At 57.7% G+C, this 15,106-nt stretch overlaps 2 protein-coding genes across 2 annotated transcripts in view; one reads left to right on the top strand and one right to left on the bottom strand.

Moving 5' to 3' along the window:
• The window catches only part of LOC107158864 (leukocyte immunoglobulin-like receptor subfamily A member 6), a gene marked incomplete at its 3' end in the record, with an annotated part of 15,084 nt that extends 14,259 nt beyond the window's left edge, over positions 1 to 825 (bottom strand). The window contains exons 1-3 of the mRNA XM_048791486.1: positions 665 to 825; positions 474 to 509; positions 23 to 307 (exon numbers count right to left, since the gene is read on the bottom strand). Of these exons, the coding sequence (XP_048647443.1) occupies positions 23 to 307; positions 474 to 509; positions 665 to 698 (355 nt within the window). The remainder of the gene's footprint in view (positions 1 to 22; positions 308 to 473; positions 510 to 664) is intronic.
• Positions 826 to 6,636: 5,811 nt separating this feature from the next.
• On the top strand, positions 6,637 to 11,280 carry LOC107158910 (leukocyte immunoglobulin-like receptor subfamily A member 6). The gene is given in 8 exon segments (XM_048791660.1): positions 6,637 to 6,853; positions 7,003 to 7,038; positions 7,205 to 7,486; positions 7,623 to 7,925; positions 8,132 to 8,197; positions 8,200 to 8,415; positions 8,683 to 9,332; positions 11,128 to 11,280. Coding segments are annotated over 7 exon segments (1,134 nt in total). The 5' UTR covers positions 6,637 to 6,819; the 3' UTR covers positions 8,880 to 9,332; positions 11,128 to 11,280.
• Positions 11,281 to 15,106: the final 3,826 nt, after the last annotated feature.

The following is a 15,106-nucleotide window of genomic DNA, read 5'->3' as shown; positions in this document are numbered from 1 at the left end:
GGACCCCTGAGTGTCCTCTCACCTGTCACCACCAGCTCCAGAGGGTCACTGCGCTCTGACCACCCAGCAGGGCTGAGATAGAGGCATTGATATCTCCTTGCATGGTGCTCAGTCATGGTTGGGATGGAGAACTTGGCCTTGTTCCTGGGCCCCAGTGGGATCTGTCTGTCCCAGGGCACTGAGCTTCCCTCTTTATCCAGACGGAACTCCTGGGCCTCCAGGGGCCCCTCACACCAGATGGTCACTGGCCTTCCCCGGGAGATCACAGAGCCTGGCTCAGCCCACAGGGTGGGCTTGGGGAGGGTCCCTGCAAGGGAATCAGAGGCTGGGTCCCAGCACACCCCTCAGATCCCAGCCCTCAGCCCAGCCCCCTCCAGGCTCCCCAGCCTCCGCCCCCAACTCTGTTGTCCACCCACTGCCCAGGGTGGCTCCTGGTCCCCAGGAGGAGGACCTGCACAGCTGGGGACACTCACCTGCCTGCCCTCGGGTCCTGGGGCCCAGACTCAGCCCTGGAAGAGAGTTCCTGTGAGAGGGGAGCCCCTGAGGCCTGAGCAGGCCCTGTCCCCCCACAGCCTCCTGGGCCCTGGGTCTCCTGATGGCCAGGGCCTGGCTGTGGGCTGGGTCCCCCCAGAACAGGGTGTCCCCTCCCTCCTTCACATCTCACCCAGGCAGAGCAGGACCGTGAGGGTGGGGGTCATGGTGTGTCCTCCCCGTGGTCCCAGGGTCCAGATGGAGGAGGTCACAGAGCTGGAGGACAGACAGATACACAGGGTGTAACTACGTGGACACTGGAGACTGGTTCTTCCCTCCCTGGGACTGTGACACAGCAGCCCTACAGGAAGGGGACAGCCCGCCTCCCAGCATGGTCTTGTTTTCCTAGGAATGTGGCTGTCTCAGGATGCAGTGTCCCTGCAGCCCTTCAGACAGAGTGGGGTCTCCTCTGTCCACCCCCACGGTCTGTCTGATCTGTCCTCATCCCTCCTGGGGACACAGCAGCAAATACACCTGCTGCCCTCCTGAGCCAGACCCTTCCAGGTGAGAGTGACCCAGGGCTGGGCCTCCCCTCTCAGGGCCTCCCTGGGCTCCATCTCCCCTGCAGCCTGTGCAGGGCACAGGGTGGTGAGCCCCTTGCCAGGGGCAGTCATCCCCCAGCCCTGGAGATGCTTCCGGGGAGACACAGGCTCCCTCTTCAGGGGAGGGCAGAGCTGCAGACCCTGAGCACCTGGCTGTGAGCTCACCTGGCGCTTCCTGCTGGGGATGAGCACAGAGACCCAGGGAAGTCCAAGAAAGTAACAAGTGTCTTTTCGGGACTCTGGAGTGTGGTTTGTTCTCTACTGAAGTCTGCCCCATTGACTTCCCTTCCCGGCTTCCAGCACACCCACTCCCCTGTTCTGAGAAACAACCTGAGTAGTCCCTGCCCCCCCCCCCGCACTGCATTTCCCTTTGGCCCCTTTGGTACCTCTGCCCATTGCTGTGTCACGTCTGGGCCACAACACTGAGGGGTGAGCTCTGGGTTTGCCCGAGTACCCACGAGCATTAAGCTGCCCTCTCTGGCCCTCAGTTTCCTCATCTTGAGGAGGTCGTCACAAACTCTCTCCACAGAGGGATTTGGGTCAGTGGTGCAGGTGCATGGGAAGGGCTGTGTCTGGTTAATCTGCAAACCTCCTTAGGATGTGGGCTGGGGAGGCTATGACCTGAGAAAATCTTGCCTTTGGGCCCCAGGGTCAAGGTGGATGATTGCTGAAAATCCTCACCTGCTCCTAACACTCAGAAATGCTCCACCTGATATTTCTGAAATGTGCACCATTGCACTTAGGGTGGGAAGAGAGAAATGAAAGTTCCCGAGTGGGAAAGAACCCTCAGCAAGGAGTGATGTGGTCAGGCATGCTGGGGCCAGCCGAGGTCACGGGGGCAGAATCTCCCTCTGTGAGCAGCAGGAGGGGACCCAGTGTAGAAAGGGTAGATGCAAAATTAGGGACTCAAGGTATCAAGCAAAGGACCGGTGATGTCACATGTAGCAGATCAATTCAACTTGGTGCAAAAGGGATCAGGGAGTGACAAACAGAGGCAAAGAAGAGGAATCTTAACCCATAACTGCATGAATTCTTAATACGGCTGCGATTATTCCCAAGGAATCACTTCTTTTTTTCCTATTATTATTGATTTTTATGTATGACAGCTGAATGCATTACCATTCATATTACACATAGACAGCATAATTTGTCATCTCTCTGGTTGTATATCAAGTATACTCACACCAATTCATGCCTTCATACATGCACTTTGGATAAGGGAATCACTTCTAGGCAAACACGTGAAAGAGTAGCTCACCCTCAGCAGAGCCTCGATAGTTCCCCACAGCTCCCAGCGCCGGGCGACGCACAGAAGCCCCTGCTCTGGCCTGGGGCTTGTCCCCAGCCCCGCACTCAGAAAGACAGTCATCGAGGATACAAATAACAATAAGTGCAGAACAGTGAACTTCATACACTGTTGCTGGGACTTCATGCCCCTGTGGAAAGTCCTCAAAAGACTGAGAACAGCACTGACCGGCTGTCCCAGTGCGTGGCGTCTGTCCCCAGGAGGTCACGACAGCTCAGTGCAGAGGTCAGGGCATTCCGGGGTTGATAAAGCAAACTCACAGTGGCCTCCTTCAGTACCAGCTGGGTTCTGTCCTCGGATGTGGGGGGTAAAGGACATGTGGTCTCACACACCATGGAATTATTATTTTTTTTGGCATAAAGAAGAAAAACATTGTTTCATTTTCAGGAAAACAGCTGGAACTGAAGAGCATCCTATCAAAGAAAACAAGCCAGACTGAGGAAGAGCAGTTTTCTCTCACACGCGGAAGCTGGAGAGGAAAAGGGGGTAAGGAAGGGAGCCCATCAGAGGAGAGGAGTGACCAGGGAGAGGGGCGCAGAGGGCAGGGAGGGGGCTGGGAGCAGAACGGACAGGACTGCCCTGCGACGGGGTGAGGTGCCTCCGTGAATCCCGCTGCTCTGTATGATCGATATGCACTAATCAAAAATGCAGTTGTCTCGTACGAGAAAAAGGCACCAAAAACACACATTGGAGAACAGATAGTCTCTTCACTGGGAGAACTACAGAGCCACAAGCAGCAGACGGACGCTAAACCCCGCTCTCTCACCAGGCACAAGACTCAACTCAGAGTGGATCAAAAACCTGGGAATCAGACCAGACACCCTGTGAGAGTGGGAGCAAAGGTTGCCACAGTCTGGCTGGGCACAAAATAACCGAGCCGCCATGAGGCACTTGTAGGTTCAAACAGAAACTCCTTTATTGCCCGAACTCCCCAATAGGACATGAGGTGCCTCCTTAAGGTGTAAGGAATTTATAGGGTATCATATCATTTTCCCCTTTTTGTTATTGAACCATAATTTATATAACCCAAGTAGCCACTGAGCACTTGGAAGTGCCCAGTCCAGCGACACTGAGCACACAGCACATCACGCTCTCTCCACCTGTGTTTAGTTCCCAGACATTTTAGCCCCCAAAGAGAACCCTGTGCCCGGTAAGCAGTCCCCACGTTCCCACGCCCCAGCTCCTGCTTTCTGCATCTGGATGACCTCCTTGGCCTGTGGCCTGTGGGTGGACCCCCTTGCCACCGGGCACTTGGTGTCTGCCTTTCACTGAGCACATTTCAAAGTCTGAGGAATCGCAGGATGCGAGGCTGCGTTCCTCCTCAGCTGGGCCATGTTCTATGCAAAATCCCAGTCCTCGCCCCGTTTCAGCCTCAAGCCAGTGCTGAGACCCGGATGCTCAGAATACAGTCCAGGGCCCACGTGGTCCTAAGGTTCCTCCAAATGTGGGCGCTTCCCGCCGTCCTCGGGTTCTTCTTCTCATTTTCCTTCCCTTGGGAGTTCCGGGCGGCGTGCACATGGTATGTTGTATGTTCCATTCCCAGTTTTCTTTTCAGATCTCCATACTGCTTTCCAATTTGCAGTCCCACCAGCAGTATATGAGTGTGCCTTTCCGCCACATCCTCGCCAACATTTATTGCTGCCTGAATTCTTGATGATTGCCATTCTGACAGGGGTGAGATGAAATCGTAGAGGAGTTTTGAGGTAGTGAGGGAACTCATGTCCGGGGTAACCAAGGCCGTGCCCAGGAAGAGACCTCTGGGCGCAGCAGTGGCTTCTGCCCTAGCCTAGAAAGAAGACCCCCAGGCGACCTCAGGCTGGCAGCAGCAGAAGCACAGGCAGCAATGGCGGTAGCGGTGCAGGCAGCTGTCCCCAGAGGATTAAGTGAAATGGAAGTTGCTCCAAATTAGACAAGCCCTAAGTTCCACCGGGCTCAGGTGCCATCACACTGATGCAATTTCCAGCAGCAGGTTGGGTGATAGTTTAGCTGGGTATAGGATCGGCTGCACCCCAGCATCCTGTACGGGTCTGTGGTTCTCTCCATTCCACCCACCTTTTAGCCAGCTTTCTGTTGCAGTGACAAAATGCCTGAAAAACACCATCTTCAAGCAGGAAAGGTTCATTTTGGCTCATAGTGTCAGAGATTTCAGCCCCTGGACCCTGGACCCATTGTTATGGGCTGTGATGGGGCAGAACAACATGGCAGGGAGAGAGAGAGAACAGTGCACTCACTTTTATAACAAAATCCTTTCCTCAAAGCCTCAGGATATGAATCCCTGAGTGGATTAATCCGTTGATGAAGTCAGAGCCCCCGTGATCCAACCAATCACCCCTCAAAGGCAAACACCCTGCACGGGGACAGGCCTTCAATAGGTGAGCGTTCAGATCCCAGTCGTGATGACCCAGGGAGCAGGATTGCTTCTCGGTCATGTTCTGGGCTCGGAGGGCAGGTCTGGGGAGGAGAGGAGCCCTTCCCCGCACCGGACTCCTCGATGGAAAGCCCTTCAGAGGGAGACTCTTCCTCGTCTCAGGAACTGCCCATCCTAGAAGCTGCCATCACCCTCGCCTTGTGAGGAGGATGGTGGGGGGCTGTTTCCTGCTCCAGGTTGACAAGTGATCAAGGCCACCCCCATTCTTGAGCAGACGCCGGCGGATCTCCTCCCAGGAGCACTAGTGACGAGCACGGAGCAGAGTCCACAGGGTCAGAGGAGGAGCTGTGGGTCAGAGAAGAGGGAGAGGAAGCAGGAATGACCCCGAGGAGTGGATGGAGGAGCCCGGGAGACGCTGCCTCTTACAGAAATGAGGAAGTCCAAGGAGGAAGTTTGGAAGCAACAGAATGACGCAACTGGCTGGCGGGACTCGACTTCCCTCTGTGAGCCAGCGAAGTCTTGCGAACCTTTTCCTGAGCCTCCTTCTCCCTGACGTCGTCATCCCGTGACGCCCACTGGCTGCTCCCACCAGCCCAGGCACAGAGGGGAGCTACCCTCAGCCCTGGGGCTCTTGTCCCCTGTGCAGAGCTTACCTCCAGACAGCACTGCCCAGAGCCCCTCCGACCCACGTCCGCTGGCCATCTGCACAGCCCAGGCCTGGAGAGGGCTTCGGAAGTCCTGTCCACGCCATCACACCAGACCCCGGGGCTGTACTCGGGATCTCTGCCTGAGGTTCAGGCCGTGGTGACCAGCGAAGCTGACTCCGCACCAGCAAACCCAGCTCCTCCCTAGAGGGCAGCCCCCTCAGCGAGCCCCCCACAGACCTGCCCTAGAGACTCAACTCCCAGGGCCTCGGACACACTGCGCCTCTCAGTCAGCTCCAGAGACACGCGGAGCCCCGACGACACCTGCCCGCACTCCTCACCAGGCCAAGGCGAAGGATCTCCCAGTGTCACTCCTCAGCTGTAAATGGGTTCACGGCCTTGGGTCCGTAGGAGAGGCAGGAGGTCCACGTGCACCACTCAGAATACCAGTGGGCACATCATCTGGGTTCAGATAACTGTTGGAGAAGTGTCCATTTGCTCTCAAGACCGCCCTGCTACCGTCCACTTCCTTCCTGGTAATGGTCCTAAAAATGCTTGTGTGGTGCAAGAGGCCCTGCAAGATGAGAGCCCCCTAGGCCCGTGCCCCCACCCTTCTCCAGAGCGGCCCTCGCTCCAGACAGGTGGTTGCAGCTCTACCTGTTGTTGAGTCTCGTCCCCTTTTCTCCCTCCTGAGAAGCAGAGAGTCGAGCAGAATTGCCCACTGCCCTGTGTGCTGGTCCTGTCTCCACCCGTCTGAGATCCGTGGGCCCAAGGAAGGAACCCCTCAGCTCGTCGAGCATCCCCATGCCTGGCCCCAAGGCTGGACATGGTGAGGACTCAGTGGCCACTGGGGGATGGTGTAGGAGAGACAATACTTGAATTTACAGAAGGTTTGGAAGGAATGGCCTTGACCTAGCATGTGAAGAATCCATGACAGAGGGACTTGGAACGGGGTCCAGGGAGCTGCGCAGCCAGGGGCTCAGGCCTGCTGAGCTGGCCCACCAGCAGACGGACCTGCATCTCTGCAGCATCTCCAGGCTGGGCAGACGGCTCGTCCTGACAAGGAGCCCACAACCCTGGGCCATGGCGGGCTGAAGGAGAGCCAGGGAGGAGGAGCAGCCCCAGGGTCACTGTGGCACTAGGTGTACCTGTCTCAGCACACTGGCCCTCAGTGAGAGCAGGACACGTCAGGCAGACAGTGGAAGGGGTGAGGAGGGCACCATTGCTGTCTGAGCTGCCCGCAGGAACCCAGGCCTGACCCAGCTGGAAATGAGAACCAGGCTCCTGGGGAGGGCAGTTCCCCTTCCTGTGGGCAGCTGATGTGACAGCCCTTTGACGGGCAGGACACCGCCTCCAAGTGGCCACACCCTGTGTGTGTCTGTCCTCCAGGCTCTGTGACCTCCACTGGGACCACTGGGGAGAGACGCCATGACCCCCACCCTCACGGCCCTGCTCTGCCTGGGTGAGAAGAAGGGAGGGGACACCCTGTTCTGGGGGGACCCAGCCCACAGCCAGGCCCTGGCCATCAGGAGACCCAGGGCCCAGGAGGCTGTGGGGGGACAGGGCCTGCTCAGGCCTCAGGGGCTCCCTCTCACAGGAACTCTCTTCCAGGGCTGAGTCTGGGCCCCAGGACCCGAGGGCAGGCAGGTGAGTGTCCCAGCTGTGCAGGTCCTCCTCCTGGGGACCAGGAGCCACCCTGGGCAGTGGGGTGGACAACAGAGTTGGGGGCTGAGGCTGGGGAGCCTGGAGGGGGCTGGGCTGAGGGCTGGGATCTGAGGGGTGTGCTGGGACCCAGCCTCTGATTCCCTTGCAGGGACCCTCCCCAAGCCCACCCTGTGGGCTGAGCCAGGCTCTGTGATCGCCCGGGGAAGGCCAGTGACCATCTGGTGTGAGGGGCCCCTGGGGACCCAGGAGTACTATCTGCATAAAGAAGGACATGCACAGCCTTCCAGAGAGTGTCCGCTGGAGGCAGAGAACAAGGCCAGGTTCCCCATCCCGTCCATGACTGAGCACCATGCAGGGAGATATCAATGCCGCTATCTCAGCCCTGCTGGGTGGTCAGAGCGCAGTGAGCCCCTGGAGCTGGTGGTGACAGGTGAGAGGACACTCAGGGGTCCCAGCCCCAGGCTCTGCCCTCAGGGAGGGGGTCTGCTCCAGGTGTCCCTCTCACAGCCCAGCTGGGGGTGGTGTGGGAGGAGGGAGCCATGAACACCTGCCTCCTTCTCTCCTAGGATTCTACAGCAAACCCAGGCTCTCAGCCCTGCCCAGCCCTGTGGTGACCTCAGGAGGGAACGTGACCCTCCAGTGTGGCTCAGGGCAGAGGTATGACAGGTTTGTTCTCACCAAGGAAGGAGGACACCACCTCACCTGGACCCTGGACTCACAGCGACACCCCAGTGGGCAGGTCCAGGCCCTGCTTCCTATAGGCCTGGTGACCTCTGGTCAGAGGTGGATATTCAGATGTTATGGATATTACAGGAGCACCCCCCAGCTGTGGTCAGTTCCTAGCGACCCCCTGGAGCTCCAGCTGTCAGGTGAGAGAGCCTTATTCTTCTCTCAACTGTCTTTTGAGTACCCAAACGATTTTCTATGATCCCTGCTCTCAAGGTAGCCCCAGTGGGGAGGCTGGCTCACAGGAGCTTGGACACACTGAGCCAGAGACCAGAGTGACCTGCAGGCAGGACAGGGGAGGCAGGGGTTGGCAGGATCTAGCCCTCAGCCCAGGCTCATCTTCCTCCAGGGGTGTCCAGGAAGCCCTCCCTCCTGACCCAGCAGGGCCCTGGAGAGAACCTGGCCTCTAGCATCACCCTGATGTGGACTATGACAGATTCACTCTGTCCAAGGAGGGGACTCAGGACCTCCCCCAGCGCCCTGCCCAGCAGCCCCAGGCTGGGCTCTTTCAAGCCGACTTCCTGCTGGGCCCTGTGAGCAGCTCCCACGGGGGTCGGTACAGGTGCTACAGTGGACATAGTCTTTCCTCTGAGTGGTCAACCCCCAGTGGCCCCCTGGACATCCTGGTCTCAGGTGAGGAGCCCAGAGGGTGCAGCTAGGGACCCAGACTCTGCACAGCCCTGTTGGGGAGCCCCAGGAGGTGATGGCCAGGGTGAGGTGGGGTCTCAGGAGGGAGAGAGACAGGGAGGGGCAGAGAGGACAGAGACAGGGGGACACAGGGACAGGAAGAATCAGAGACAATGAGACAGACAGAGAGCACAGGGTCCTCAGAGAGAGGCCCTGGGGAGGTCTCAGCTCAGAACAAGCTGGGGCCACCCTCACCCTCCTTCCTCTCTCTAGGACAGCTCCCTGTCACACCCTCCCTCTCGGTGCAGCCTGGTCCCACAGTGTCCTCAGGGGAGAACGTGACCCTGCTGTGTCAGTCACGTGTCAAGATGGACACTTTCCTCCTGTGCAAGGAGGGGGCAGCTGACAGCCCAGCCGCCGTGTTTAAGATCAGAGCTTCAGGATCCACTCCCAGGCACAATCCTCCGTGAGGGCTGTGCGCTCAGCCCCTGCTGGGCGGGGGCACCTACAGGGACGGATTCTGTCCCTCCCACTTCTCCTCTCTGGGAAGGCCTTTCCCCCCAGCCCTGGGCTCCCCATCTGAACAGGGGAGCTGCCTGACCTGAGCACCCATCCTGCTTCCTGGCCTCTGGGCTCCTGGGCAGCGGGTCCTGGAGCAGGTCCTGGGCAGCCCTCTCTGGGCCCGCAGCGCTTCTCTCAGTGACTGTGTCTGTGAGGATGGAAGCACCAAGGTGGGGAGCAGGGCCGTCCTCAGCTGCCCAGGGCTGGGCTTGGAAAGCAGAGACACAGCATTTTGGAAACAACAAAGATTTATCCAACTCTCCTGGTTGAGAACCTCCCCTCCGTGGGTCACACAAAATCACTCAGATTTTACTCTGAGCCACCGCTACACACAGCTCTGCATGACCCCTCGCCTCCAGCAGGTGGGCAGGGACCTCCGGGAAACAGGGCCCGTGGTGGGGCCAGCAGCCAGCGGGGGGTCCTCTGAGCAGCTCCTATTTCTCATTTCTGAGCCCGCAAGATGCAGCCCTCACCCCACCTGCAGGGTCCCTGGGCCCGCTCAGGTCACCGCGGAGGCTGCTCAGGCCACAGTGGGGTGTGGTGGGGGTGAGGCTGGAGCCCCCACAGGACACGGTGTCCCAGGCAGGGAGGCCACTGGGCTCCTCAGGGATCACCTGGTGGCCTCAGGGCACACCTGAGACTAAGGAGGGCCACTCCAACGTCACCCTCTGCAGCAGAACTCTCTCCACTCTGTTTTCTCTCCGTTTCTAAAACTTTTGAAGCTGAAAATTTAGCTTGAGATATTTGGATTTATAGCTTAAAAATAAAGAAATTCTACTCCAATTTCCCTGGGTCTAGATTATATTCCTGCATTAATCGTGGGGAATACCTTCTTCCCACGACCAAGTCCTCTTTCCCAAGACACTTGGCATAGACGTTTATGAAGGAACATGAGAAATATTGTGAAGTTGAAAAGGGGTCCATTCATAGGTGATTTTCAGAATTGTTTGACTATCTTAGGAATTTATAAGGTCAGTCCTTATTTTCTAAATAGTAATTAAGTATAGGAGGCTGTTAGCTTGGTATATTAATTTTATTTCATATTAACTTAGGATTCTCTCCCGTTCGATGGTTTTTAAATCTCTTGTGATTAACTGATGAAATTTATGTCAAACAAAATCAGATCTAAATTTCACTTCTTGACTTCCTAATTGCACACCAATTTCTCTTGCTTCGATATATGTGTATATGTGTGTGTGTGTGTGGTTACACATATCTACAATTATATAAATATCTAAATATTTATCCCTAATTATATAATTCAATTATCTGATTATTACTGTATAAGAATATACATATTATATCCACATTCTTAATGTCATTCAGCTGGTGGGGTTTTACGTGTTGTTATGGTTACTAGGCTGCATAGATTTATATTTCTACAAAGTAGATGATTATGGGAACCACTGGTAGGACCCCACTGGAGCACTGCACCTCTTACCTGGTGTGTGAGGCACTGGTGCGGGGGTCTCTGGCTACACAATGATTAGCTAATGAGACTGAACTGACGAGGACACCCAAGGGGAACTGGCTAGAGAGGTGCAGGGGGTGGCCAGAACTGTCACCTTTCTGCTCCTGACCATCAGGCACCCCACACCACCCCTCACCCCGGCCCTGGGTACTCAGTTGAGGAATTACTGAACCTCCTCTCCAGGGGTCATAGCTCCATGGTCCAAGGTCCAGACCCCACAGAGCACACAGGGCAGGGGAACCCTGAACCAGGGACCAGTCTCCCCACCAACCCTGAGATCTCGGCTCAGCTGAACTTTGCTCCAAGGTGACTCAGACACAGTCCTGACCTCCCAGAGCACAGAGAGGGTGAAGGACCAGGGAGAGGAGCAGAGGGGACCCTGAGGACCAGGGAAGAGCTCAGAGGGGCTCCAGTGAGTCCTGTGGTGAGAATGAGGCGAGGAGGAGGGTCCCAGGCAGGACGGGGCTCCTCAGGTCACAGGTCCCCTCCTCTACTTGGTTCTAGGAGCCACTGAGACCATCAGCCCAGCACAGAGCAGCTCAGACCCCAGCTCAGGGAGTCGGGAGGATTCTCAGCTATGGGACTGGACTCTGAGGGTCACGTCCTGGCCAGGGGAGGCGGCTGCCCTGGGTGGACATGTGGGGATCCTGTCTCCCCGACCTCTGACCTCTGTGTCCAATTCCCAGCCTCACCTCCCCAGGACTACACAGTGCAGAACCTCATCCGGATGGGCGTGGCTGGCCTGGTCCTGCTGGTCCTCGGGATCCTGCTGTTTCAGGCTCAGGACAGCCAGAGAGGGACCCAAGATGCAGCCAGGAGGTGAACAGGAGAGAACAGGGCACACTCAGAGGGCAGAGCTGGGAGCCGAAGGACCCTCAGGAGTCTGAAGGCCACCTGGACAGGTGGGGCTGCACCTGAGACTGTCCTGGCAGCAGAGGTGACTGGGTGCAGGACCAGCTGGGTGCTGGCTGAGAGCCTTCCCCACCATGCTGTGCGCACCCAGGGCTGGCCCACCGCTCTCTGCAGCCCTCCACGCGCCAGTGCCCACTGGGAGCTGTGAAGATGCCCCTGAAACACGGAACATGCAAGCCACAGGCTGGTGTCTGAGGGACTGTGTAACAGGTGCTGGTCCCGTGGACATGACTGTGAAAAAGTCTCATTAAAACCCTGAGAGTCCTGCTGTGTGTTTGCTCTTACTGTCCACGTCCCTTCCTCCCACAGTCCACATGCCGAGGCACCACCACGTCACCAGGTCGTGGTGTAAATCCAAATTCCTCTGCTCACTGCTGGAGTGTGGAGAAGCATCTACCCCCAACGTCACCTAGAGTCACCTCCTGACATGGCTCCCTGGGTCCTGCAGGGTTTCTCTCTTCATGGAATCACTAGGTCGTGCGCTGCCCATCGTGACATTGTGAACAGAGCTGTTTCAATGAAGGGACTTGAGAGTCCACTGGTAGTTCAGAGACTATCAATGAAGGTAAGGCACCCTCCAGGCCTTCCCTTCACTGGTAGTCCAAGTGGTTGATGGCGTGCACTTTCCTGCCCCAGGACCTTGGCTTAGCATTTCAAGGCAGGTGGGCTGCAGGCAGAGCCCCTCAGCGTGGGCATGAGCAGCCGCTCTCTCCCTCCACCTTGAGGGGAACTCCCAGGGCAGAGCGTGGGGCGGGTGCTCTTTGCTCTCCTCCCTTCTCTGTCCCGGGCCTGGTCCTGCCCACCTGGTCTCTGCGTGGCCCTGCAGACCTGTGTCCGTCCCTCTGCAGGTGGACTGGTGGCCATCGTCACCCTGGATTCCTGCACCTGAGCTCAGGTGCTCAGTGGCTCTGCTGCCTGGGTCCTGGGCGGTGTCTCTGAGGTCCTGGATCTGGGGTCTGTGTCTGATGGTAACTGGGGACTCCCTGTCATTGTCCTCCCACTGGGTCTCTGTGTCCTCCTTTCTCCTCCTGGTGCTCCAGGGGGCAGAGGTGACCCCTGTGTCCCTTGGTCCTGGAGGCTCTGACCTTGCAGTCTTGGTTCTTTTCCAGTCTTGAGGTTTCCGCTGCTGCAACCTCCAGCTGACAGCTGCCCTCGTGGTGCCACCCTGAGCGCCCCTGAGGCCCTCTCCGAGTCCTGCCAGCCCTTCCGGCCTCTGGTGGCCCTCTAAGTCTCTCCCTGGGACCCCTGTCTGTTCTCAGAGCTGCTCACTGTCAGCCAGAGCCCCGGGCATCTCTGGGACTGTTTTAGATTCCTGTTCTCTCCACTCCCGCCTCCCTGCCTGTGGGCTCCCAGGGTGGCCCTGTATTTCCAGCTGCGTTCTCCCCCTGGGGACACCTGGGGTCCACTTCCTGACTGCTAGACCTCCGCTGGACAGGGTCAGCCCGAACAGACCCTGGAGAGGGGGGAGAGGCGCTGCAGCCCCCAGGGTCCTGGCCACCCTTCCGCCCCCAGGTGCCCCTGGCCAGGGCTTCACCCCTATTTGTTGCAGAGAGTTAAGACGCCAGGGGAGTGTGGCCTGCAGGCTCTGAAGCAGGGGCTGTCACTAACACTGGACATGTGCATTCTTCTGAGGAAGCCCAGGTCCCTGCTGTGGCCCTGGCCCTGCCCGCCTCCTGCAGGCCTTGGGCTCCTCCTGTCTTGCTGTTGCAGAAGACAAGCTGGTGGCCCTGGGTTCCTCCTGCAGTCCCCAGGGTGCACCTGGAGCCATCTCCTCCGGCCCAGTCCCTCGGCATCATCCCCTGGGGTGGCAGTTCCCGTACATGGGCTTTTTAGGAAAGCTAAGGTGTGCGGCTGGGCACGTGTCCAGCAGTGCACGGTCACCTTTGTCTCTCCATGACCAGGTGGTCCTGGACAGGGAGCTTCGCAGTGCTTCTCAGGGTTTCTGTCCCACATAGGGGAGACCTGAGGGCCGCAGGGGGCAGGAGCTGGCCCGGCCCGTCCAGGTCAGCCAGGCTCTGGTAAAACCCCAGCAGGCGGGCTGTGCAGCCCCCTCTCCTGCAGAGCTGGGACAAGGGCAGAGCGCCCAGCATTGGGTCTTCAGTGGACACAGCAATCGTCCACCTGGACCCTGGGGCCAAAGCCAGAATTCTCTCAGGTCCCAGACTCCCCTCCCCTCCTCCTAAGGAGGTTTGATGGTTAACCAGGACGGAGCCCCTCCCATGCTCCCTGTACCCCTGACCCAAATCCTCTGTGGAGAGGGTCTATGAGAACCTCCTCAGGACGAGGAAACTGAGGGTCAGAAAAGTGGTATCAATGTTCACGGGTACATAGGCAAGGACAAGCAGGAATTCTTTTTTCTGGTACCAAGAATTGAACCCAGGAGCCCCCTCCCACTATCCCCAATCCTTTTAGTTTTTTAGTTTGAGACAGGGTTTGCTAAGTTGCTTAAGTCCTCCCTAAATTGCTGAGACTAGCCTCAAACTTGTCATCCTCCTGCCTCAGTCTCCAGAGTTTCTGGGATTGCAGGGTAACCAGGAACTTTTAAAGATCAGCTTCTGCCCTGCACACCCAGAGCTCAACCCTCAGTGTTGTGTCCCACACATGACCCAGCCATGGGTGGAGGTAGCAATGGGGCCCAAGGCAGGACAATTGGGTTGTTTCTTAGAACGGGGGAGGGGAGCGCTGGATGAAAAACAGGGAAGTGGATTAAGGCGAAGTTTAGTAGAAACAAACCACACTCCAGAGTCTTGAACAGACATTTCTTATTTATTTAATTTTTGGTACCAGGGATTGAACCCAGGGGTTCTTTACCACTGAGCCACAGACCAGCCTTTTATGTTTTATTTTGAGACAGGGTCTCACTCCGTTGCGTAGGCCACTAAGTTGCTGAGGCTGGCCTTGATCTTGCCATCCTCCTGCCTCAGCCTCCTGAGCTACAAGAATTACAGCCCTGGGCCACCATGCCCGGCTCTTGTTATTTCCTTCACTTTCCCTGGGTCTCTGTGCTCATCCCCAGCAGGAAGCGCCAGGTGAGCTCACAGCCAGGTGCTCAGGGTCTGCAGCTCTGCCCTCCCCTGAAGAGGGAGCCTGTGTCTCCCCGGAAGCATCTCCAGGGCTGGGGGATGACTGCCCCTGGCAAGGGGCTCACCACCCTGTGCCCTGCACAGGCTGCAGGGGAGATGGAGCCCAGGGAGGCCCTGAGAGGGGAGGCCCAGCCCTGGGTCACTCTCACCTGGAAGGGTCTGGCTCAGGAGGGCAGCAGGTGTATTTGCTGCTGTGTCCCCAGGAGGGATGAGGACAGATCAGACAGACCGTGGGGGTGGACAGAGGAGACCCCACTCTGTCTGAAGGGCTGCAGGGACACTGCATTCCCCCACAGCCACATTCCTAGGAAAACAAGACCACGCCGGGAGGCGGGCTGTCCCCTTCCTGTGGGCTTCTGGTGGGACGTGAAGCCAGAATCAGACAGGCAGGCGGTAAAGGTGGTAAATGGAGTCAGGTGGGATCAAGGAGGCCAAGTTTGAGTGAGTCCAGGAAGGTGGAGACTGTCCCCTGAGGGACTGAAATGTTAATTCCTCAGCCCTTCCTCCACCCTTATCAAGACCTGCCCCTGCTCCAACCTGCTGCTGAGGTCACCTGTCCCAGGAGTGGCCCCTGCCTGGGGGAGCTACCAGGTTGTTAATCAATGTGTCCTGGGCGGCACCATCCTGCCCTCCCCTGCAGCCCACCTGGGTCCCCCTTTTGGCCTCCCAC

Source organism: Marmota marmota, unplaced genomic scaffold (assembly GCF_001458135.2).
Source record: "Marmota marmota marmota unplaced genomic scaffold, marMar, whole genome shotgun sequence".
Taxonomy (NCBI): domain Eukaryota; kingdom Metazoa; phylum Chordata; class Mammalia; order Rodentia; family Sciuridae; genus Marmota; species Marmota marmota.
The sequence above is the reverse complement of the archived record's forward strand: the minus strand, read 5'-3'. Positions and strand labels throughout refer to the sequence as shown.